Source organism: Rhinolophus sinicus, chromosome 16, assembly GCF_057876585.1.
Source record: "Rhinolophus sinicus isolate RSI-liver-muscle chromosome 16, RSI-T2T, whole genome shotgun sequence".
In the NCBI taxonomy this organism is placed as follows: Eukaryota; Metazoa; Chordata; class Mammalia; order Chiroptera; family Rhinolophidae; genus Rhinolophus; species Rhinolophus sinicus.
In genome coordinates, this window is record NC_142516.1 from 142,531,354 (window position 1) to 142,557,281 (window position 25,928).

The 25,928-nt window shown below is 36.7% G+C and overlaps 1 protein-coding gene across 1 annotated transcript; it reads left to right on the plus strand.

Moving 5' to 3' along the window:
* The first annotated feature begins 2,656 nt into the window (after positions 1-2,656).
* Positions 2,657-25,006, plus strand: ARGLU1 (arginine and glutamate rich 1). Its single transcript, XM_019731057.3, has 4 exons — positions 2,657-3,252; positions 10,455-10,680; positions 12,941-13,024; positions 24,165-25,006. Exons 1-4 carry the CDS (start codon positions 2,906-2,908, stop codon positions 24,327-24,329), a joined length of 822 nt encoding a protein of 273 aa, XP_019586616.1. The 5' UTR covers positions 2,657-2,905; the 3' UTR covers positions 24,330-25,006.
* The last annotated feature ends 922 nt before the right edge of the window (positions 25,007-25,928 follow it).

Below are 25,928 nucleotides of genomic sequence, written 5' to 3' on the forward strand. Positions count from 1 at the left end.
CATTCTTACCACTTTCTGAAGCAGTTCTGGAAGCCCTCTTTCGTGTCTTTAGTTGCACTGCTGTGGCTGCCTCGATGTCCTGAATCGATTCAAAACATTTACCTTTCACGGTCATTTTGACTTTGGGGAAGAGCCAGAAGTTGCATGGTGCCAGATCTGGTGTACAAGGTGAATGAGGACACACCGTAATGTTTTTATTTGACAGAAATTGCCATACCAGAAGCGATGTGCGACACAGAACATTGTCATGATGGAGGATGATTTATGGCACACTTTAAAACACACCTTCTCTCAACCGTAGCTCACACCCAACTGACTGCACCGAACAAGTTGAAACTTGTCACACACTGTTACTAAGGTTTGACATGCCACTTCTCATATTGAAGATCCCTGCCTTTCCCTTGGATGGCACTCGGCAGGAGCATTCATCGTATTTTCTTTTATCACACCTTGTATTGTTATATCATATGTATTGTGCTGTTTTATCTGTGGGATAGTCTTGGAAGTGAGAATGATGGGTCACGGGGTATAAAAAGTTAAAATGTTGATAGACATGTTCAAATTACACCCTAAAAAGGTTGTAATAAACTAGTAACAGTATATATGGGTGTTTGTCATCAACATCTCTCTTCTTCACCTTACTAACACTTTATTTATAATTTTTAAAGTAATTGTCAATTACAGGAAAACACACACAAATAATTGTTATTTAAATTTGCATTTACCTGGTTATTAGTGAGGTTTAGATTCTTTTAACAGGTTTTTTAATCAGTTGTATTTTTTTTCTCTGAATGGCTTATTTATATCCTTTGCTCATTTTTCTGTTGAGTTGTTTCTATTTCTCTTATTGGTTATTAGGAACTCTTTATATACTAACGATATCAATGCCTTTTTGCTAAATATTGCCAAGTATTTTCTCTCAAAATTGTCTTTTATTTACATTGATAAACATATTAACTTATTCATTTATACCAGTGTTTCTCAAACTATGGTTGGTGAAATGCATACAAGAGAATCATGTGGGGTACTTATTAGAAATGGAGATTCTGGGGCCCAAGCACTGTATGAGAATCTCTTGTAGAGCGATTGCTTCATAGTCACTTATTCTTATTTCCTAAATAATTATATTTTTTAATGATATTTTAAGTATCTGAATATATTTAGACTTCTAACCATCTTAGTTTTTGTTCCTGTTATGATGCAAAAATCTAAATTAATTGTATTTTATTTTAATGTCTTTATTTTAATCACACCAGTAGCATTTACTAATAAACCATTATTTTCCCACTATATTAAAAGCATCATCCTTACATATATCAGATTGTGATGTTTCTCACATTCATGTACTGTTTAAAAGAAACATCCCTTTATTAGTTTTGTAAAATATCATATACTTATTATAAAGAATTAATGACATGCAGAAAAATACTAAGAAAAAGTTTTTTAAAAGATTCAACTGTAGTTGATTGAACAGTATCCCCCCCAAAAAAAAAAATTCATGTGACCCACACATGTAACCTTATTTGGAAATAAGGTCTTTGCAGATGTAATTAAGAAAGATGAGTTCATAATGATTAGGGTGGGTCCTAATTTAATCATCAGCATCATGAAACAACGAGGACAGACACAGTAACTGCCATGGGAATACAGAGACTAGATTGGAAACCAGGGGACGTCAAGGAATGCCAAGGATTGCCAGCAACCACCAGAAGTTAAGAGATGCATGGAACAGATTCTCCCTTACAGCCTCCTGAAGAACCAACCTTGCTGACATCTTTTATTTTGGACTTCTGGACTCCAGAGCTGTTAAGTGAATTAAGTTCCTGTTTCTTTATACCACCAGTTTGTGGTGTTCCAGGAAACCATATACCAACTAACTGGAAATAACTATCTTTAACATTAGCTGGGCATCATTCCAGCCTTTTACTGAACTCAGTTTTAAGATTGAGGCACCTAGATTTTCAAGGTTTCCCATCATCTATGAATAGTAATGCCGTCTTTTATTTTGGGTGCTTGACAGCAATAGTTTGTTGTTACCATATAGGGTCACAGCTGTCCTGGCTAAGATTTGGTGGGCTTATCAGTTATGTGCAGGGGCTTTGCAACATACACACTTCTGCTCTGCCACCTGCTAGCTGTGTGACCACGCAACTTCTTTATCCTCTGACCTCAGCGTCCCCATCACTAAAATGAGAATTAAAACACCAGTTAATAAGTGCAATGCACTTAAAACAACGCCTGGCACACGAAGCCCTATGTTAAGCATTGGCTTCCACTTATCAAAGCCTACTTTATCTCTTGTAAGCTTCACAAGCGCCTAATAAAATGTGGGTATCTCCATTGCACAAATGAGGAAGCTAAGCAGAGAGGCAAGTGATCCGGTCAGGGTCACTCTGACATAATTTAAGGCCGCCTGACAAAACCAGCTCCTAGAAAATGAAGCAGTTAGTTCGTGGCGAGGCAAGACTTCGTTCGCACCAAACACGTTATCAGAGAGCAAAAGGCCCTAAAGCAGAAACGAGGGCCTCCAGCTCCCACGCCGCAGGCTGGCGCGGGGACTGGCGGAAGGTGCCGAACACCTTCGGAAGCGCTCGTCTCGCCTTCGGCAACGATCGTCGGGGGCGGGGCTCGCGCGACGGCGCGTTCCGCGCGAGGCATTGTGGGAAGGGCGGCCGGTGCAGCCCCGGCTGCCATCTTAGCAACTCCTGGTGTTGCGGCCTGCTCGTTGGAGGTGGTCTTCGTGGCGGCGGTCTACCTCAGAGAGTGACAGAAAATCAGCTGGCTGACAGTTTTCCTGCCCCCGGCTTCAACAGGACGGCCAGCCTGCGTCTGGAGGTGGAGGCGAGAGCAGCCAGGCGCGTGCGGGGCCCGAGGCCAGCGGTTAGTCACAGCGTCCCCCGGAAGGATGGGCCGGTCTCGGAGCCGGAGCTCGTCCCGCTCCAAACACACCAAGAGCAGCAAACACAACAAGAAGCGGAGCCGGTCCCGGTCGCGGTCCCGGGACAAGGAGCGCGTGCGGAAGCGCTCCAAATCCCGGGAAAGTAAACGGAACCGGCGGCGGGAGTCGCGGTCCCGCTCGCGTTCCACTAACACGGCCGTATCCCGGCGCGAGCGGGACCGGGAGCGCGCCTCGTCCCCGCCCGACCGCATCGACATCTTCGGGCGCACGGTGAGCAAGCGCAGCAGCCTGGACGAGAAGCAGAAGCGAGAGGAGGAGGAGAAGAAAGCGGAGTTCGAGCGGCAGCGAAAAATGTGAGCGCCCGCGGGGGAGGGGCGGGGGCCGGGCGGCAAGCTGGGGGGTGGGGGGAGTGGGGAATGGGGACGCGGGAACCCGCGCGAGAGGCTGCGGCAAGGGCGTGTGGAAAGCCTCCGGCAGGACAGACCCACGAGTTGGTTGGGAAGGATAATCGTGGAGCTTGAGCTGCAAAGGTTTAGAGGGGAGAAAGCGATTTTGGCGCGAGAGGGGAGGAGAGTGCCGGAAGTAGGGGGTGGAGTTCAGAGTGGGTTGGAGAGCTGCGTCGGCGCAGGGGCGAAGAATTAGCCAGTCTGAAGACGTGTCTGGAGAGTATTTGCAGGCCAGCTGGAGAAGAGCAGAAAGGAATTAACCGGTGGGATGCTAATCGCAGCTGGCCAGAGTGTTCGTGTATTGCAGCTTGAATTTGGGACTGGGCTTCTCAGGAATAAGGCACTTTAGGTGCTCCGACAGTATATACCCAAAAATGCATTTTAATGTACTCTTGTTAAAATTATGTCTCGGTCAGTTTTCTCGGGCCTCCTCAGTTTTGTTTTTTTTGAGGCGTAAAAACAAAATGCACAAACCTTAAGTGTACAGTACGATGAGTTTTGACGCCTGAATTCACCTTTCTAACCACCATCCCAAAGCCTACTCATTTTACTTTTAATTAATATTGATTATAGTCTTATGTAGCAAACTTTGGTGCAATCCTGATACTCGTTCCCCCTTCTATACTTAGACACTTGAACATTCGCTTTTATTTTTGTGTTATTTACATGCAGACTTCTACATAACGAAAATCAGAGTCACGGGTTCCTAATTTGACATACTGTTTGGGTAAAATGTATTTCTGAAAAGAGCCACCTCTCAAAAGTAGGTGTAAATAATTCCAAACTAAAGAACTTTTGAATTTAAAATATAGTGTTTGGTTTAAGACCATGTTATTCTACTCTGAATATTCCTTCCCCACAGACCTATTGAAAGATACGGTTAGACAAACGTGTGCACTTCCCCTATTTAACCAGCTATCTTCCTCAGTTCTTCATTGCATGTTTAGAAAGTGCTCATGAGGCTGGAAAAACTTAATTTAGAATTTTCCTGAGATAAATATACGTGTACTGAAATATCTAGGGGTTTACATTTTTTCTGCAGTTAGGTTTGTACTCTGTAGATTTTCCAGCAGAGTTTGTTTCTAAGAGCAAAGTTATGTAGAGGTAGGAGACTGGAGCACTAACTAATAAATATTATAGTGGAAGCAATACCTGGAGAGGTATTTTGCTGCATCCCTTTAAAACATGCACAACACTTTCATCTTTCCTTAGAAGTGTCAATTACGCGCACACACACGAAGTACAAGTAGTTGTTTCACAACAAACCATTATTACATAGAATCCAGTTGTTTTGGTCTGGAATAAGATTAACTTAAAAGATGTTACTCTCAAATAACTACCAACAGATGGACATTTTTTTAAAAATTAAGATATCTCTGAGATAATTTTTCCATGTGAAAACAAAGGAGCCCTCCAAAGAGTGATGATTTGCCATTCACTAGAAAGCTAAGACTTGTAGGAAAAGTGAAAGGAAATGTGGTATGTGGAGAATAATTAGAGCCATTTAGCAAGCTGCGCGTTAAGAGCAGAGAAGAAATCCAGGGATGAAAATGAGAGAATAGAGCAGCTACGTAGTTCCAATTGATAGAAAAAGCAAACTACCATTAGTACTTACAAAGGAAGGAGGGGGCAGAGCTAACAGCCACCTGTACATTGAATTTCTGTGTGCCCTGCAGCAGGCACTACTTAATGTGGGTCTAATGCCTTAGAAATAATGCAAAGGAAACAATGGAAAGACCTAGGTTTTGGAGCCATGAGAATTGGAAGAAGTCATATGTCTACAAATCCCTGTTGGTTAGTTCATTCAACAAATATTTATTGAGCATTTAATGTGCCAAGTACTGTGCTAGGTGCTGTTAATATAAAGGTGATTGAACCCTCTCCAAGATCTTGATCTAGCTTGAAGACAGATAGAGATAGGTAGGTAAGTACTAATTGCAGTGTGATTCAGTGATGGTGATGTGAGTGTAGAAAGGAAGCCTCTTGGATGGGTAAAACACCTGTTCTCTTAAGTGGGTGGCAGATAAAAGAAGAGACTGTCTAGCTTAGGCTTAGGAGGATATATATTCGTATGTGGACGAAAGGAGAGTCCCCTCTACCCCTTCCTGAATAAAGTGAGGAGGGGCAGAATGGTAAAAAGGTGAATGTTATTGAAATATGAAGTACTACAAGTGTCAATGTCACGGAGTTATTAGAGATGTAAAATAGAGGCTGGGAATCATGGGAAGATATTGTATGCCGTATTAAGGAGATTGGATTTCATCCTAAAAACAGAAAAGGCTTTAATTTAAGCAGGTAAATGTGGGAGTGTTTTTTGTTTTGTTTTTAAACTTCCCCGCTGTAAGGATAGAACTCGTTACATTTACATTAAGTCCATACTGGAGTAATGTGGGAGCAGTTGTTAGAATGGAAAAGAGGAACAGATGTACAAACCGTTTAGAACAAATAAAATTGGATGTGAAACAAGGGACAAAAAGCATTAATGTTGGCTCTCATGTTTTTATATTGTGGCTATTACATCTCAACCATCAAATGTTTAAGTAACTACTGTGTGTCAGACACTGGTTAAAATGTCAGAAACCCAGTGGATAGGGGAGAGGGGAAATTCAAAGGGAATTTCCACTGTGAACACTAATTTTTTGGAGTTTACCTAAGGTTGGTATGGGGGACAAGCCTGGGGCAAACCTTGAGAGTAGACAAAATGACCCCGGGAGAGTGGGTAGAGAAGAGCAGTTGGTTCCAGGGACTGAAAGAACCTTAGGGAATGTTCCTATTTACAGTTGGATGGAGGAAGACCAGCACATGGTAGAAGCAGAGAAAAGGTACCAGAAGAATGCCTAGTGTCAAGTGTACCTTCAAGAGGTCCAGTGTGAGATCAGAGAGACAGCCAAGTTAGAATCTTCTGTTGGGCCTAATTAAAAAGTCTGTAGTAAGACTGGAAACCAGATTGCTTTGCCATTTACAATTCTGAGGTCTTAAATAAATCACCTACCTGTGAGCTTGATTTATCTGTGAAATGGAGATACCTGTCTTGCTTATTGTGAAGATTAGAAATACATGTAGTGCATTTGAAGTATTTAGACAATGTTTGGCATATAATAGGCCTCAATAACTAATGTTTAATTTATGTACATGCAGCCAGATTGAACCTGATGAATTTAAGAAGTGATCTTACAAGTTATAATCTTAATACAGTAAAAGGCAGACCTTAAAATAAAAAATAAAAAATTTTCTCATTTTGAATAGTTAATTCATATGGTTCAAAATTCAGTTCAAAAGCCTCTCCCTCCTTCCTGTGCCCCATTTAGTGTGGTTCCCTCTCTCCCCTTCCCCTGCACCCTTCTTACCATGTTCATATATATTTCTTTGAGATGCTTTATGCATATTGTATTAACTGTTGAAAAAGTGGGCTGCTTAAAATGACTCACAGCAAATCAGGAAAGTGTTAATGGTGTAGAAATTTATTTTAGCCTGTGATAGCTAGGTTCAAATATGCTTAGTGTTCAACTGCATGACAGATCAAGAGCCTTCTAAATTGAATATCTAAACTGAACCTGGAATCTATATGAGTGATTTTTTTTTTTTTGAAAGAATGCTTGAGGAGCTTGTTAGAGCAAAAAAGCAGCTTTTATGAGCAAATTTAGTAGACAGCTATGTATTTGGGGGGAGGTTAGGGTTTTGAGCCAGAATATCAGAACATAAAATCTAGTTGGTGATAAGAATTTTATGAATTTCTAAAAATAATTTTGGTATTTAACTCCTTGTGCATGTCTTTGCCTCTCACATTTGTCCTGGAGAACCAATGAAGGGTAGAATAGTGCTTTAAGATCCTTAGTTTTGAGAGTCATCTCTCAGCAACCAAGAGTGAGCCCAGTGAGTAAGTAAACTGCTTCACCTCAGGAACCATCAAAGATATAAATGATGAAATAGTGTATAAAGCTGTTGGCAGAGTATTTGGTACCTATTCAGTACTGAGTAACTGATGTTTGCTGATAGTATGAAGCAGTTCCTAGAAGTAAGCTCCTAGGGTTGACTTCATACTCGTATGATATAAAGACTTAAAATAATATTGCAAGTTGCTCTGTACAAAGTCATACACTCTTTTAACATTGCTATTGTGTTGGGCCCTTGCTGTCTTGTTTTAATAGTTGCCATTTTAAAGTTGATTGTGACTAGTGTTTAAAATACCTGAGAGCCTGGAGAAAATGGAGACCTGATGTTACACCATTTCCATTGAAAAACTTGAAGATTTTGATTCAGCCCTTTCATCAGTGGCACAGAGTTTTGGCAAGTCAATGGATTCAGCAGAAGAGCCTGAGGAAAGGATTAGAGAGATAAAAGAACTTCAAGACAGTGACAACTCCTGTGGTAAAAGTTTTTAAGGCATGGAGAGGCCATGATATTCGATGATACATCTTTTGAAAGATTAGCTAATGACTGACCAAAAGGATTCTTTTTTCTCCCAAAGAAATTTTCAATGCCTCATATGAAAGTTAGCCTAATAGCTGCTTTATCATTAATTATAATAAATTTATCATCAATAAAGATTAACTCATGCTTAATTCAGTTGCACACATGACCATTTGTTTTCTGAATTTAGTGTCTGTGGGAAGGGGAATTAAACAATATTGAACTTTAACTTTTTCAGCACTGGATCTAAAATTTATTTCTGATTTACTGCAGTACCAGTTTTAACCTACCAGGAATAACAGCAACACCACAAATTACATTCTTGATAATCCTTGTAAGGGAACAGTTCTGCTGTGGTACCCTGACCTTGCCTGTCTCCATGTAGGACACAGCAGCAAGGCTTAATTATAGTCATAGGGGGCTGCCTTGTGGTTCCTTCAGGAAGAGAGAGATAAGCAGCCTTGTGAGAAACTCTGGTAGGCCATTTCTCATCCTCCTTGTTTCAGTTGAGCTTGGGACTTTCCACTTGCCCTCCCCTTCAGACTATAAAAACTGCTGAGCTGTAGTTAGAATTGACTCTTGATCAGCAAAGCAGTCCACTGCCTGTGCTTGCACTGCCTGTCACTTGGCCCCTGTAGTTTGGTGTCCATCAGTGGGAGCAGAGACATGGGGAGCTAACACCACGTTGATCTGGCTTTTGCTGTAAGTCATGAATTTATTAGGCTCCTTTTCTCCTTGTTTGCTTAGCTGTGGAAATGTGGCCCCATTAGCAATAGTGCTATTGCTATTACTTAGGGACTGGTTACAAAAACCCTGAATATGTATAAGGTCTCTTAGATCTTTACCAAATTCCTAATTCGGCTACTTTTCTACAGATAAGCTAACCTAAAGCCTCACCCCATTCTTTTACCTCTTTTTTACTTTATGTGGAAAGTTTTAATTACAACTTTTACATTGTTCTTTTTTAAAGAGTTGAGTTGTACCATTTTTGAAATTTTAAAATATTCTTCTTAGGCTTCTCTACATTTACTAATTTCATAAAAACCAACTAGCAAAAGTATGTTTGGGGGTGTGTATACTTTTAAAACTGCATTATGAAAACTTGCCAACTTGTGCAAAAGTACAGAAAGTATAATCCTAGTATACCTACCCATCACTCAGATTCAGCAGTTGTCAGTCTTGTTTCATTTCTTATTTCTCTCTCTTTCTGGATGAAGAAGATAAACACAATTTTTCTATTTGAAATGTAGCTTAATTTCCATTGAAATCGCTGCCTGATTATGTCCTTTTGATATCCCTGGCTATTCATTTTTAATGTTGGGGTGGGTATCTGTTCTCTTTTATTGAATTGCTAGAAAGCCTATTGAAACTAGCCTAATGCTATATTTTATTGGAAGTTAGAGCATGTTAGGCTTTTGTATCTCTTCTTAAAATGAAAGTCATTAATAGTGTGTAAGAGAGGAGATATTTAAGAAACAAGCAACAGTCTTCAGAATGGGTATTCCAGATATCTAGAATCTAAACGAAATGCTTTTTCAAGTAGCTACTATCTCCTTGACAGAAATGTGTAGAGATTTTAAATGTAGATTTTAAATGATTCATTCTGAAATGAATCAGAATGTTAGATACATAAGTAATTGTTGAAAATGAAAGCACTTGAATGGGAATTGAATTACCCCCCAAAATAGAGTTGAGTTGACGTGGATTGGGTGTTTTAATGGTCACTTAGAAACTATAAAATCTTTATTAAAAAAAGAAACTAGTAAAATTAATTTTAATATATTCCCAATCTTAAAATATTGTCAATTAAAATCAAACAAAAATGAGACCTTTTGTATTTTTCTTCATACTGATCTTCATACTAGACACATGTGAGTCGCTCATATTAAGTATCAGTTGTACAGTGGTATAAAATGTGCAAGGTTTCCACTGTAATGCCTTGAAAATGTCAGTATTTTCAGCACAGAATTTTATTTTGAGTAAAGCTAGTTAATATCTAAATGAGGTTAAAATAATTAAAACAGTATTGTGCTTCATTGGATTTTTTAATAGAACTGATGATAAATATATTTTTTCATCTACTCTCATCTCTACAAGAGCTTTTAATTGAGCATTAAATAATGAAAAAGTACAATAAAGTGTATAAAATTCAGAACCCAAATAAGGTGGTCTTATTTTCACTAAAAGCTATACAACTAATGCCTTAGCAGCTTGAGTCTCTGAGTCTGCATTCGGACATTGTTTGGGGGTAAGGAAGGGGAAAATTAATTTAGCTGGTCTAATTGCTTGCTACATCATGGTTGTTCCTGACTTCTCTGTAGTTCAACCCTTAGACTGGATGGATTGGCAAGTGAGCAAATCCATATATTTAACAGCTTGTTTTTTCATTATAAAACTGATAAGAATAGATTTCCTGTTTCAGATTTGCCCTACATTCCTAAATTAAAACTGATGAATTAAGCTGTTTGTATTAGTTTTTGTATTCAGAAAGCAATAGAGAAGAGAAACATGATTTTATATTTATTTGAATTTCTGTATCATTTAATACCTTGGTATCATTTCCTCGAATGTTACATGAAAATGAATTGTAAAATCATAGAAATATATAAGGCTCAGTGTTTTACAAATTTATAACTGGTTTCGATTTTTAGGTTTATTTCTTATATTATCTAAGTCATTTTTTCCACTTTGTTTACTAGTCGGCAGCAGGAAATAGAAGAAAAACTCATCGAGGAAGAAACAGCACGAAGAGTGGAAGAATTGGTAGCAAAAAGGGTAGAGGAAGAATTGGAGAAAAGGAAGGATGAAATTGAACGAGAAGTTCTCCGAAGGGTGGAAGAAGCCAAGCGCATCATGGAAAAGCAGTTGCTCGAAGAACTCGAGCGACAGAGACAAGCTGAACTTGCAGCACAAAAAGCCAGAGAGGTAACGCTCGGTCGTTTGGAAAGTAGAGACAGTCCATGGCAAAACTTTCAGTGTCGGGTGTGCCTCCTGCTCAGTTCAGAAAGAGATGGAATACAGACTAATTCCTTTCTCATCTAAACTTAACATTGCTGTGAAAGTTAATTTTTTAGCCTATTCAGAAGTCCTGACTGATATTTAAAAGTTATTTTTATAAAACATATTCAAGGACACTTTGATTTAATGGAACTGGCTTACGTATTTGAGAAGTGTTTGAAACTTTTGCCATGGCTGCAGGACTTACATTCTCCTTTGGGAAGGTGGGGGGACACAGGGAGTGGTAAAGGGAAAAGGTTAAAAATCCACCTGTGGTTATGTATTTTCTGTTTATCACTCTTACTACCTAGACTGTGAGAGGCTTTTTGCCTTCAGTCAGAGTGAAAAGAGCAGGGCCTAACATTGAGTGACAAAAGCACCTGCTTTTGATGAATAGGTTTTCTTGCTCTTTTTTTCCTTCTTTTATCCCTCACCCTTTACCCCAAATTCTGCTTCAACACAATGGACTAATTCTAGCATTCTGATCATAAAGCCCTCCATTTTCCTGATGTGTTTTCAAAGAATCTGTTTAGGAAAAATGTCCAGATTATTCATCCACTTTTTTAGTATCTACTAACAACTCCTTTTTTTCTCTAGAGAGTTATGAAGGAACAGGTTGTCCTTGTCTGGAGTCAAGCTAAACACAGATTTGTTTTATCAGCAGCTGGAGCAGAAGTTGAAAATGTCTTTCTGTGAGACAGTAATTTGCTACTGAAGCTTTATGGCTTATTTGCACTGATTACTCCAGGATCCTAAAACTTGTTCAAAGTTGCTGAAACACTCAAGGCAAATGACTTTAAAGCACTGAGTGTCCCTCAATATAGTTTGCATAATGCATATGAACTCCATTGCTGTGTACCACAGGAAATCCTATAGTTGTATTTTGAATTTAAATTACATGACTCATTGTCATTTTTAATCTTGGCATTATTGTGGACAAGTTGACATTAATGTCTGTTTTCCAGTAAGCTTAGCTTTTCAAATGTATTTTCCCTTGTGCTGTCTTTAATTAGATATACATGTCTATGTTTGGTGGATATCAGACTATGTAATTGAATGTATAAAATTTGTATATCAGCGCTTTTAATAATGAAGATATTTTTGGAGTAATGGTGCTGTCTTGTAGCGAGTTATTAATCATAGGAAGATTTTTTTCTCTTCATGTGCTTTTTGTTTCATATTAACAATTTTTTTTTACACGGACACAACCCTCTGACAGTCTTTCCAAATATTAAAATCATTTGACTATGTATGCTGTGATCTGAACACTGCCCAAACCATCAAGCAATCTTCATATAGTTTGCATTATAAAATCTCATTAAATTCTCCAAGAAAAAATAAATTACAGAATTTTATTTCCTGACCATGCACCCCCTGGATTCCTGAATTTCAGTTCAGACTGTAGATGACAAGATAAGCTGCCTTTAGAAATTGTCAACATCTGAATGTTAAGTCCATTTTCCCCATGGAAGAAGCCCTTAGTTCCATGAAGTATGGATTACCATTTGTATTTTTCACTAACAGTAAATGTATTTTTCTTATTAATTGTTTGCCTTAGGAATGATGAATTACATTTTTTGTTCCTTCTTACCATAAACATCTGCATTCCTCAGCTCAGCCTTCCTTGTATGTTGTTTCTTTATAAATGGTTGAGCTGCTGATGCAGGTATTGCCAAGCTAACAGTACAAATCATTTTAAAGAGGAAGCTGGCGCGTATGGCAGCCGAGGAGCACACTCTGCAGGACACTGGACAAGACAGTAAATATTCAACTTTTAATGCTGATTAAAGGAGTATAGGTAAAGAATACGTAGGTATACATAATTGGTGAGACAAATATTCACTTTATTTATATTTTATATTATTTTTTTAATTTGATAAATACTATCCAGTTTTGTAGTTGTCCTTGTTGATTTGTGTGATATTAAAGTATTAGTAATAATTGCCAGGAAACTATCAATTAGGGAGGGTTTAGTCGGTTGCTGTTTGGACTGGGAGGGGTGCTTGATGAAATATAGTGTTAGAAACAAATTTTAGTGGCTGCACAGTTTATCATTTGTCAGACAGAAGGTTGCTGTAAAGCTACCCTGTAAGTCAGATCAAAAAAGTTCAGAGGAAGATTAGTAAATATTTATCAATAAAAATAAACATTTTATTTTTCTAACATCTTAACATGTCCTCCCCTTTAGGAGGAAGAACGTGCAAAACGTGAGGAACTAGAGCGAATACTGGAAGAGAATAACCGAAAAATTGCAGAAGCACAAGCCAAACTGGTATGTATAAAGCATATGTGAATAATATTTTATTTGGGTTTTTTCTTTGAATTTTGTGGAATGATTTCGTGCTCTGTAATTATTTTTAGAGTTCTCTGGGCCATTTTAAGGGATTTGAGGCAGGAGTGAAATAGTTGACTAGATTTTAGCTGCTGTGTTCCCCAATAATCTGTTGGGAGGCAATTCAGAAATTCTAGTTAATCTGAAGAAAATTTCAAAATTTGCAGTGATTTAAAATAGGTTTCCTGAGGGGAAATTGAACAGTCTTTATCCCCAATTGTTTTCTATCCTAACCTCATTAACACTTCTGTGCTGGAAAAAAAAAAAAAAAAGCAAAAACAAAAGCTTGGAAGCATTTAAACCAAAGTATAAGCAGCATTTCACTTTGCATTAGTTGCCTTATTGCCAGTTACTAGATGGAATGAGTAGATAGTGTATATTTGATAGTAAGTGTACCAGATACTTTTTCCTATTCCAAGTTTACAATCTAACAAGAAATACAGAGACTTACTAATTATAGGATGGTATAGAGATGTAAAAGGTGATGTAGAGCCATTTTTAAGTTTTAATAAAGAAGTTAATACAAGAATATTGAAGTGATCTTTTAAAAATAGAAAAAAAACTATGATGAAGGGAAAAGCTAGAATTAAAGGACTGTGGATGTAATTAATCCAAAAAACAAAGGAGGATAGTCAGGCATTATTATATAAGGAAAAATACCTTTTCCCCATGAAGATGGCTTATAGGAATTCTGTAATACTTCAACGTAAGACTAAGTCAGAGATGGAAGGAAATTTACTTAGGATGGGTGGTTAGTACTATTCATTGCCCAGGAATAAAGACATGACCCAGAAGGGACTTGGTTCTAGACATCTAGAAAAGTTCTGTCTATTTAGCAATGTGTTGAGAATACAGCCATAGGAAGACATTTGCTGTTAAGCCATACTGATGACTAGAGGGAAAAAAGCAAATTATGAGCTCCAGTTAAGTCGTTTAGAAAAGTCAAATTCTGCGACTGTTTATAAAGGCACAGAAGAACATCTGAGAGGCTCTAAGTTATTAACAGCGGATCCCGTTGAGACTGGGAGTGAAGGAGGACCATAGATAATGTGTCTATAGTTATATGAATGTAAAAAAGTTTAAACTAGGGGGGTAGTTGGTTCTAGAGTGTGATCTTTTAAGAGATAGTGTATCCCAGAAAGAGCCAATATTGGAAATACCTAAGCAACTTAGAATGACACAGTGAATTCTTAATCACTGTCCTGGTTATTTCAAAGGCCATCATGGAAGGGGAAGGCGTAATCCTGCTTTTTCAATGAAGGCCTTAATATATGCTTAGGTAGAAAAAGCTCTGAGTAAAATGGATAGAGTCATTATAAGATGTATTACTACATGCTCTTTAATAAGTATGTGAGAATGCTTATTTAGTGATTACATGTAAGGAGAAAATCTCAGTATAGGTAAGAGGAAGTAAGATAGAAAGTGTGAATCTTAATTTGAGTTTTGCATGTTGAGCTTTGAAAGGTAAATACAGTCTGGTGTGTAAGGCATGGATATTTCCAGAAGAGAGGAATGCTATAATTGGTATTTAAAACATTGACGCAAAATTACCAAGCAGGTAAGATAGCATTTCTGTTAACACGTTGCGTATGGATCACGAGAATCTTCGTTTTTTTCTGAGCCATGCGTTAAGGACGGATAACGAGAAGTCTCGTTTTTAACTGTTGACTCTTTTTACTTTGCATATTTTATTGAATTATTTGTAGAATAATTATTTATAGAATAATTTATTTGTAGAATCTATTATTTATAGAAAAATAATAAATGACATAGAAGCATTTACGCTTTAAAGAGAAGAGTGCATTTTAAAGTAGTTTCTTTTAAAAACCTGCCGGAACAGAGGGGTATGAGGGATTTAAACCCCACCGTATGCAACGTGTTAAGACATAACAAGAGATTGGATAGTATAGTGAGTTCAGTTGGGTAGGCTGGAATGCCGTATAGTGACTTCTAAAACTTAGTATGCCCTGCCGAGATCTTGATCCCTTCTGACCCTAGGGTGGGTGTATCTAAGTGCCAAGGGACAGCTTGGCCTCTTTATATTCCTCTGGTAGTCTCTTTTGAACCATAAAAATACAATTTTCTGTTATAGAGCAGTGCTTCTCAAGTGGTGATAATTGGCCGGGTTTTGTTCTGTACTGTAATTACAGTTTGTCTCAGACTTCTACTTTTGCAAAATTAAGATGAATTATTAGAAAAATGAGGCCAAAATCTTTATAAAAGCTTCTAAAACACTTACATACCTTGTTGTGGATCTGTTCGTTTGCACTGTCACTGGTCCATGAGCTGTACTTAGATTAGCACTGTTCTAGAACATTTGAGATTGACCTAATGGACTGCAGTGACACTATTCTGATTTCCTGTTATTGATAAAACTTAGGTGAAAAGATAATCTTAAGGAAAAAGAAGTTTGCATTTGAAAAATTTTGGTGAGAATTTGGGCATAATTAACTAATTTGCTTCTTGTGTTTAGTAAAGTTAGAAGCATAAGAAACTATTGTTGATTTTGGAGAAAATTTTTTGATAGTAATATGCTTATAGGGAAAGTAGAATATCCTCTGTGCAAGAGACAAAAAAATGTTATTGTATAAAGATGCAAGGCACATACTGAGGTTTTTTTCATTTTTGTTGTCCTTTTCTCTTCCTCTCAATTTTTTGAGCATAGCTCGTTAATCTTTATACATGTTTATTAAGAAATATTACATAAAATATATTGAAAGCCGCATTAAAATAAGAAAGGAAGGGGAATATAATAGTGTTGTAGACAGCACGGGACTTGGTATGTTAGTAGTGGTAGTTTATCTTATTGAACCAACAGTTCTATTTAATGCTTCATGACATAATAAATATGCTAGAAATGCTCATTGTTCTACATATAAAGCAAGAAGAATTGGGATGCTTTCTCATGAGGAAAGAAGACAGATTGGCCAAGCTTAACTATTCGCATAATCTATATTGAGAAACTAAGAGGTTTGAAAAACAATTTGGAGATAAAAATAGATCGGACATTAAATTCTCTTAAAGAATTCAATGTGTTGATTGTGGAGACAAGGACAGCTCCAAGAAATATTTGGTCAGTGGTATGGGTGTGAGATAATTGACATAAGTGCCCTGGGAGCCTTTGTGGAAGAGATGCACCTAAGCTGGGTCTTGATGGGTAGTTAGAAATTGAATTTAGGTTGCAGACATGAGTTGTGAGAAAGAAGCAGGTCAAAGGCCTTTCAGGAAATTGAATTAGAGTAAAGGCAAGAGTGTGTGGGATCTCTCAGGCTAGTGGGAAAAGGTAGTCGCACTTATAGTAAACCAACTTTATGTGTTTAAGAAGTTTGTGTGGTAGTAATGGGAGGTGAGGTTTTGAAAGCAGATTGAAGACGGAATAAAGTACCCTGAGGGAGATTTCTTAAACATTCTAACCATGAAAGAATAATACAGCAGTCAGTATCTTACAAAAAAATGAAGACCAACTCCCTAATAGGGAAAAAAAGAGTGAGAGCTGTAAAAGAGGAAATACACACAAGTAGAATGACAAGTAGCTATAATAATTTCCTGAAAATATATCCCAACCTCAATAGGAAAACAAATGCCCCCCTTTCTTTTTCTCTAATACTAAATACCAAATGAGAAAAGACTTTTTTCATTAGCACCAAGTGTTGGCAAGGATGTGGTATAGAGTCCTTTTATATAGCGATCCTGGGAGTTTAAATGGATATGACCATTTTAGAAAATAACAGTAAATCAGTAAATGTAAGGAACCTTAAGGTAATTCTACTTCTAAGAATATATCTCATGGACACTTAATCAGATACAAATAAATTTACACACAAAAATATTCTCCCCATATTTAGAATTACGAAAATTTCCTAGGTTTTTAGATAAATTATAACACATACATTGGGTTTTTCTGTAATCATGAAGTATTTGCTAATACAGGGAGGAAATAGCTAAAATACAGTATTATCCTGCTAATTTGAAAAATATATTTGTACATTTTATAGATGGGAAAATATGCCAAAGTGCTAAGAACAGTTATTTCTAATTGGTAGACATATATGTAACTTTATACTTTTCTTCAGTTTCTACATTTTCTATAGGTAATGTATATCATTTTTATGATCACATAAAAATATTAATGAAGAAAGTAAATTTAAACCACACTTTGTCTAACTTATAAGTAGATCCTTGTGGCTGAAGTTCAAAGATTAATCCCAGTAATAGCTAATAAGGAATTCATTAGCCTAGCTACATGTTCTCTCTCATATGAGAATCATGCTAAGTGCTCTAGACTATTGTTTATCAAGGTATTTGATGTTATCTGTCCATAAGGAGGCAAAAAATTGGCAATAGGCATACTTGATTTATAAAGTCAAATCAGAATTCATCTAAATGTGGCTTGACTTGGCTTTTTTGGCAGCTTGGTTGCTAGTTCTTGGATTAGTACTGGCAATGCACAAGTATCTTCAAATATTTAAAAGGCTATTTTTAGTACAATGGAGAATTTTTATTTTTCTTAAATGTTAAAAAATAGTACTTAAATTTTTAAGTACTAATCCCCAGACCTGTGAATGTTACCTTATGTGGCCCCCAAAAAGTGTCTTTACAGAAGTGATTAAGTTAGGGATCTTGAGATGAGGCATTTATCCTGGATTATTACACGTATCCTTGTACCTTGTTTCCCCGAAAATAAGACCTAGCCGGACAATCAGCTCTAATGCGTCTTTTGGAGAAAAAATTAATATAAGACCTGGTCTTATAGTAAACTTAAGACCAGGTATTTCTAACGTAATATAAGACTGGGTCTTGTATTTTTGCTCCAAAAGACACATTAGCGCTGATTGTCTGGCTAGGTCTTATTTTCGGGGAAACACAGTAAGAGGGTGGCAGAAGGAAATTTACCATACAACATACAGGGAGATGCCAAAGACAGAACAGAGAGATTTGAAGATTCTGGCCTTGAAGATTGGAGTGATGTGGTCCGAAGCCAAAGAACCCTGGCAGCCACCAGGAGCTGGAACAGACTCTCCCCATGAGCCTCCAGAGGGAACAGGCCCCTGCTGACACCTTGATTTTGGTTCAGTGATACTGATTTCACACTTATGTCCTCCAGAATAATTTTATGTTGTCTTTGAGCTACATAGTTTGTGATAATTTGTTAATACTTAAAAATGTATAAGTGGTTTTGGAATTGGACAGTGGATAGAAGCTGGAGGAATTTTGATGCACATGATAGAAAATGCCTAGATTACTTTAAAAAGCCTGCTGGTAGAAGAAATATGGATGTCAGAGGGCTTCTGGTTAGGATTCAGAAGCAGATGAGGAACATGATATCGGAAACTGGAGGGCAGGGGGGAGGTCCTTGTTATATAGTGGTAGAAAACCCGTCTGAATTGTGTTCTACAGTTATATGGGAGGCAGAACTTTTAAGTGATGAACTTGAATATTTAGTTGAAGATGTTTCTAAGTGTTGAAGGTGAAGTCTGGTTTGTTCTTGTTTATAGTAAAATTTGATAAGAGATAAGTTGAGGAAAAAACTGATAAGTAAAAAGGAATGAGCGCTTGACGTTTGGGGAAATTTTCAGCCTATCTAGATTATAAAAGATGCTAAATTAGGAGGTTCACTGTTCGAAAAATTTTCTTTGAAAAGAAGGCCAAGGGTATGGCTGGACAACCTTTTGCTAATGCTGAAGAGATTATGCACATGATTCAGGTTTCCTCAACCACTTGAGCAAAATCAGGATTAGATGAGATTATCCAAGAATGTCTAAAGGAGCCTCTGGTATAATGGCCTGACATACATGGGAGACCCAGTGTTTTTGAGGATGTTATATCAGAAGAAACACTGCCAACTTGGACTGAAAGGAACAGAGAGAGGACATAATGATGAAAGGCTGTCAAGTCTCCCAACAGATAGCGCTCACATAGGGAAAAGTGATACGAAGGACAGAACATGTCCTTGAAGATTTGAGTGATATTTCTGCAAGCCAAGAAACCCTGGCCACCATCAGAAGCTGGAAGAGGCAAGGAACAGATTCCAAGAGCCTTCGAAAAGAATGTGGCTTACTCAGAACCTTTATTTTGTTTCAGTTGTACTCATTTTGGACTTCTTGCCTCCAGAATAAATTTTTATCTGGTTTGTGTTAGTTTGTTTCACCAGTTACAGGAAACTAACATACTTGTAAAGAGAATGGGACATTTATAGTAGAGTGAAGATACATAAATTGGAATAGCACAGTACTTAAAATAGCTAATAGTGATAGATTTATACATTTTAAGAGACAGAAAAATATGGCATGGCACCAAATGTAAATGCCAATTAAGTATTTTAATTTGAAATGAAATGGTGAAAGAGTTAAGTGAGGATTTTCAATCAATGAGAGACTTATTCCCAGTTGATAAGATAAAAAGTTGATTTAAGATTAATGCGTTCTGAGTGACTATTAAAAAAAAAACTTTCTGGATGTTAATGTATTGACATTGTGTAGGTGGCTTGAAGGACAGAGACTGGAAACAAGAAAGCCACTGAGGCCAATCAAAGGATAGGGGCTCGAATTGGTAAGGTGGCAGTAGAAACTATAAAGGGAGACTAGGTAAACTAGGTGAGTGGTAAGGGTATACAGCGGGAGGAAGAAGACAAAAAAGGAAGGGAAGGAAAGTGTTGTCTGAACCAGAGAAGACCTGACGTAATCAAGCTAACCAGCCAGGTATCACCAGGCATTTAAGGAGAACTTAATGAAAGGGAATGAATGACCAAGACAAAAGAACTGACCTGAAAGAACAGAATGAAGTTAGGGTACAGAAGATTAAAAGAACCACATCTAGTGAGTACAGGTTTTTGTGAAATTTTAGGACATGAATGATAAAATCCTGAAGTTATTAGATATCTTTTTTGTCTGTTACAGGGCAGTCTCTCCAAGAGTTCTGTACGACAGTGCTTTTGTACCCAATATTCCATACCATGCCCAACTATGTTAGTTTGGTTCTTTATGAAGCAATTGTCTCCACTTTAGATAACATGAAATCTCAGATGTTATCTAACATTGCATTTTCAAAAATATATTTAAGGTTCTATACGTAACAAAAGGGGAATTAAATTGAGAAGAAAGGGGGCTAGGAGGGGTGGGTTAGGTGGTGGTATGAATTCTCTAGATGGTAGCTAATGGTATCCCATAATGATAGTATATACCCTAAGGATGTAACTGTTAGAATAAGTAAATTGCCATGGGCCCCTGGGAGAGGTTATTCTTTTACCTTGTACATGAATAACTTTAGAAAATTTCACTTATACATAGTTTACTAAGGACTGATGGATATTCTCCAGCAAATGGGGTCATCAGAAAGGAAATAGCGTGTCAGACATTTACTGCAGAGGGAGGTCAGGTTTTAGAAGAATACCTAACAAGTAGGGTGTGGGGTCATACCACACATAAATGGGCAAGAAACCAATTTTTCATCACGAGAGCCACTATATTAAAATGAGAAATGGTTTTGGTTTTTGCTCGACTAGTCTATTTTTTTTTTTTTTCTGAGGTATAATTAAATAACATTTATGCTTAATTTAAAACTATAAAAAAAGTATATTTATAGTTTTAAACTTAATTTAAAACTATAATAGAACAAAATACTTATATGTAAAGACAGGATATTCACCTGTTCAATTCTTTTTTAAAAGTTACTCCACCATTAAGTACTTCCAATACACAATATGCTTAACACTGGGGATACCGCTGTTACCTATAGTCCTAGAGAAGTTATAGCTCCCCCTCTAGACAGCCATACTTTTATCTCCTATATTTGTAGACCTAAATGAAACTGAAACTCTTCTTTTTCCTTTTCAATGTAAAGGTAACTTTGGTGCCATTGAATAAAAGTTTTGTCTGGGAAGAAAGTTATTTTAACAGTCTTGTTTTTAATTTTTTGATTTGGTAATGTGATCTCATGATTCAAATTTTTTTAGAAAAACAGTGAAGTCCCTCTACTTTTCCCCCATCCATCCACTTCCCATTCCCATCACCAAAAGGTATATTCAGTTATGTTTTTTATTTTCCAGAGTGTAAAATACATATTTAGGCAGATTTTTTTCTCCCCCTTTTTTCCGCAAAAGTAGCATATGATACGTAGTATTTCATACTTTGCTTTTCTCACTTAACAGTATAACTTGGAGGTTTTTCCATTTCCATATATAGGGGATCCTTTTTTTTAAACAGCTAATAGTATTTTGTTTTATAGATCTATAATTTAATAGTCTCATTTGTGAATATTTGGGTTTTTCAGTCTTACCAACTATATTTGCAATAAATAACCTTGTTCGGTTTTGCATGTGTACAAGTTCATTTATAGAATAAGAGAGAAATCTTTCTAGAGAAAATAAATTGCTAGGTAATAGTATTATGAAAATGTAATTTTAGTAGATACTGTCAAAATACTCTTCGTAAAATAGTATTTGGTACTATACTATTGGATTTCCATTGATATGATAAGGGAAAAAATGTCTATAATTTTAGTTAGATTTCTCTTATGGGTTGAGGTGATGTTCAAATCATTTGCTCCCCTAGAATTCTAATCTGCCTTCCTAGGGGCTGAATTAGAACCTTAGGGAAAAGTGAGCCTGGGTGTTTATGTTAGTAAGCATTTCCCAAGCACATGCACATACACTAAGAGTTTTTATTATACCTTAATTCGGTTGTACATGCCAAGCTCTTAACCCTGAATGTGTGATGATTTATTAAAACGGGGGATAAAGTAATTGACATTGATTTCACTAAAGATGATCAAAAGCAGATAATTCTTCCTCGTGTAATTATCAGTGAAAGTCAGCAAGAGAGTGGTGATTTGAAATGGATTTTGATTTACAGGTAGGATTTTACTAAGAGAAAAATGGCCTGAACACGAGAGAGGGGAGGCAAGATAAGATAATTTAAGAGTATTTTAGTAGAAAAAAAGTTGGAGAGAGATAATAGAAAATCCTAAATAGTATGCTAATTTAAGAAGTTAAGCCATATTCTGTGCACAATGAAAATCATTGAAGGTTTGAGGGCATGAGAGAATAATCAATGCTCTAGAAAGGTGAGACTTGCAGCATTGTGTGTAGGATGTATCAAAGGGCGAGACTGGAAACTGGGAAATCATTTAAGGTTTGTAAGAGATGTGGGGCCCTGAACTGGTATGGTGGCGATGGAAATGGAAAAGGAGCTCTAGATGAGAGAATATAAAGGGAGATTAACACACTTGATGACTATTTGGTTGTGTCAGGGCAGAGGGAGGAGACAAAGTAAAGCTATAGGATATGGATGGCAGTAGGGAAGGTAGAAAGGATTGATGTATTTTAGGATTAGGTTAGAGGAATTTATGTCTTGAATGTGTTGAATTTTGAAAGTACTCAGAAGTCTCCCAGGTAGTGTCCGGTAGCCAGCTGGAAATGTAACTTAAGAAAAAAATCTAAAAGATAGAAGACATATTTCTGAAGATAGAGGATAAAATCCAGCTCTGTGTTGGATTTTCCACTTTATGAGTATACAAAGGCTTAGAAATATATGAAATCTACTTTTCCATCTTGGTCCCACTATTTTTAATTTTCACCTCTGACCTTGCTTGATTACTGGATTTGTGCCACCCTCCACTCCTCACCCCCCTGCACTATGTATCTTCTACCCTTTAGTCTGGCACCACCAACACCACCCGTGTATTAAAGTGAAAAATAAAACAAACCTCTTTGTGTTAATTACGTATTTAAAAATTGGGGATTTTCCTACCCCCAAGAGAAAATTTAAATGTCCTGTGTTACAAAGCAGAGTCCATCCCTTTCCTAGCTCCATCCCTTTCTTATAAAGCCTGTAATTCAGTCACATTTTCTGTGCCTGAACCTTTCAGTGCAGACAAACAGGAGACTCAGGTTCAAGTGAACAGAAGAATGAAGAGGTCACTAAACTCACTGTTAGTTTTGACTATCTAAAAAATAATTTCAGTAAAATAATGGAGATGGAAGTAATGACTCCTTTAAATTTGAGTTTGAGTGAGACTAGGAAGCCATTCAAAGGATGCAGTGAATGTTTTAAGATCAAGGACAAATAAGAAAAAAGGGACAACTCAGTGGTAACATTAAAAATTCAAGCGTTAGAGCAGATTTTCTCAACCTTGGCACTATTAACATTTGGGGTTAGATAATTCTTTGTTGTGGGGGGCTGTCCTATGCATTGTAGGGTATCTAGCAGCATGCCTGTCCTGTATCCCCTAGATGCCAGGAGCCACTTTCCCAGTTGTGACAACCGAATCTCCACAATTTGCCTAATGTCCCCTGGAAAAGAGGAGTAAACTTGCACTGGGTTGTGAATTAAAGAGGTGGGCATGGTAACATTGGTAGGCAAGAAAGAGACTTGATGAAGGAGCTCATTCATGAGAATGGCCTGCATTTTCTTGGTAAAGAGGAGAAATCTGTAGAGACTATTGGAAGGAGTTGGTTGCTTGAGACTAAAGAAGATGAATGCACTGCACTGCAGGAGTTATGCTAGGGTTCCTTTGAAATTAGATAGCATTTTAAGGTCTGCCAAGTCGAAAAGGGTTTCCTAATATTTTTCTCTGGGGAGAGGAGAAGGGGGTCTTTAGTATTAATTGGCTGTACATTAACATAATGTCCCAATGGGGATTTTTCCTATAATTTTTGTATTCCTTTCTAATTATAAATCTAGTTATAGTAATTGGTAGATAACATACTGTTGAATAAATCCATGCTTTGGTTTGTAATTGACAGTTTGTTAATCTGATGTACTGAAAGTGTAGATGAAATTAGGTAACAGGACAAAATCTAGACTGATTTCAAGACATGATTTGTAGAAATTTCTTTCCATTTTCAAAGTTTCTTCATATATTTTTCATAACACCATCAGAAAATACAGAAATAATTAATAAGGAGTTCTTTTCTAACTTCTCAATATTTTATCTCTCACTTTTTATATGACCTTAAGCAAGTTTTATTAAACATACTATTGTATATTTCTATTATTGTTAGTTCTCACCTGATTTCCCAAATACCTACTAAGAGAAGACATGAAATTCATGGAAATTTCTAATTTTCACTTTTAACTTCCAGGCTGAAGAACAGTTGAGAATTGTTGAAGAACAAAGAAAGATTCATGAGGAAAGGATGAAACTAGAACAAGAGCGACAACGTCAACAAAAAGAAGAACAAAAAATGATCCTGGGCAAGGGGAAGTCCAGGCCCAAACTGTCCTTCTCATTAAAAACCCAGGATTAAATTGCAAACTCTGAACTTTTTACAAAGAAAAATGGGAAAACTTTGTATTGTAGCTTCATGTTGAAGTGGTTTTTTTTTTGTTTTTTGTTTTTTTTGTTTTTGTTTTTTTTTTAATTTGGAAAATCTGGAAAGTTAGCTTGTTCTAATAGGGGCTATGCTCTGTAATTCCTTTTTTCCCCCCTTAACTTCCATTAAGTCAAATCCTTATCAGACCATTGTCGTCTTCTAAAAAGCGATATATTTTTCACCTGTTTGGATTCTATATCAGTGGTCTGAAGAACAGATCACTTTATAAACTATAGATGGTCTGATAAGGCTTTTACTGACCCGTGGACTTCAGAGTTATACTCTGTTTACTACATCATAATGCTGGTTTTGCTGACTTTTTGTTTTTTTATATATTTATAAAAAAATAAAAAGTTAGTAATTGCATTGGAAGCTCCCAGGGTGTTGCTGGACCTATGTGGTGTATTGTTAAGCCAGTGTCCTCATGATACTGTTGCTCTTGGTGTTCCTGATACAGGTAAGGAAACAGTTGGTCAGCTCTAATACAAAATATACATACAGTTCAGTATTGTCTTTGTTCAATTTGTTTTTATTTCATTGACAAAATCAAACCAGCATTCCCCATTGTGTAAATAAATGATTTTGCTGAATAAAGTAAAGTCTTAAATTCATATGTTGAAGCAATTTTTTTTAAAGTTCTGTTAAGTCTTAAAGAGGGTGGTTTACTTTTTGATGGTCAGCAATTTAGAAATCCTAGAACTATGCTATATTTCCTCTCATTTATACTTTTAACGTAGGATTTATATGTGCATTAAATATACCTGTGAATTAGTATTTAGTGGCTATTTTTACAAATATGCTGATACAGCAATTATGACATCAATATTACCTTTAAGAAAAACTAATCACCCAGAAAAAGATTTAAATTCTCAATCCTGTGCCTCTGTTTTAGGATGTAAGTATTATCACCACAAATTATGCTTAAAGACTATAGAAAATGCTTTTAAAAATTTATAGAATTCTAGATTATTTTCATCGTGGGCCATCAGAAAGAATTTAGCTTTGTATTTTCACAAAAGGCTAAGGTAGTCAAATCATCTTCAGTGTAGGGTACTTGCACGTTTATTTTGGGGACAAACACATTTAAACTTCTTATAAGTTTTTGTTTTTGCATGTGATATGGATGACTTAACACACTTGAATCTGCCTCATTTATCTTTACATACGTTTCTTTTAAATCTGGTATTAAAACATTCAAGAAAAGGATATTGATATAAAAATGCTACCTGAGTTGCATAAATGTGTCATCAAAGTAGAGGAAATGTTCTCCAATATTTTTGAGACAGTTTGATCAGTCTTTAAAAGTGAAAACATAATGAGATGACTAAATGATAGATTATTTTGTGTGTGCATGCTAAGAAAAATGCTGTTGCTTTAGTTTGAGCTCTTCAATGAGTCTAATTGTGGTAAGGAACAATAAAATCAGTTTACGTATCTTTAAAGATAGAATTTTAAATAGGCATGAACTGTAGTGAGAACTGACTTAGTAAACATTACTCTAAAACACTCAACTTTACCTAAATAATATAGGTT

Bases quoted from the DNA above. Each gene is read 5' to 3' on its own strand.
- ARGLU1 (XM_019731057.3), top strand. From the start codon at position 2,906: ATGGGCCGGTCTCGGAGCCGGAGCTCGTCCCGCTCCAAACACACCAAG. The intron at 3,253-10,454 runs GTGAGCGCCCGC...TTTGTTTACTAG, and splicing joins TTCGAGCGGCAGCGAAAAAT to TCGGCAGCAGGAAATAGAAG. The intron at 13,025-24,164 runs GTATGTATAAAG...TTTAACTTCCAG, and splicing joins CAGAAGCACAAGCCAAACTG to GCTGAAGAACAGTTGAGAAT.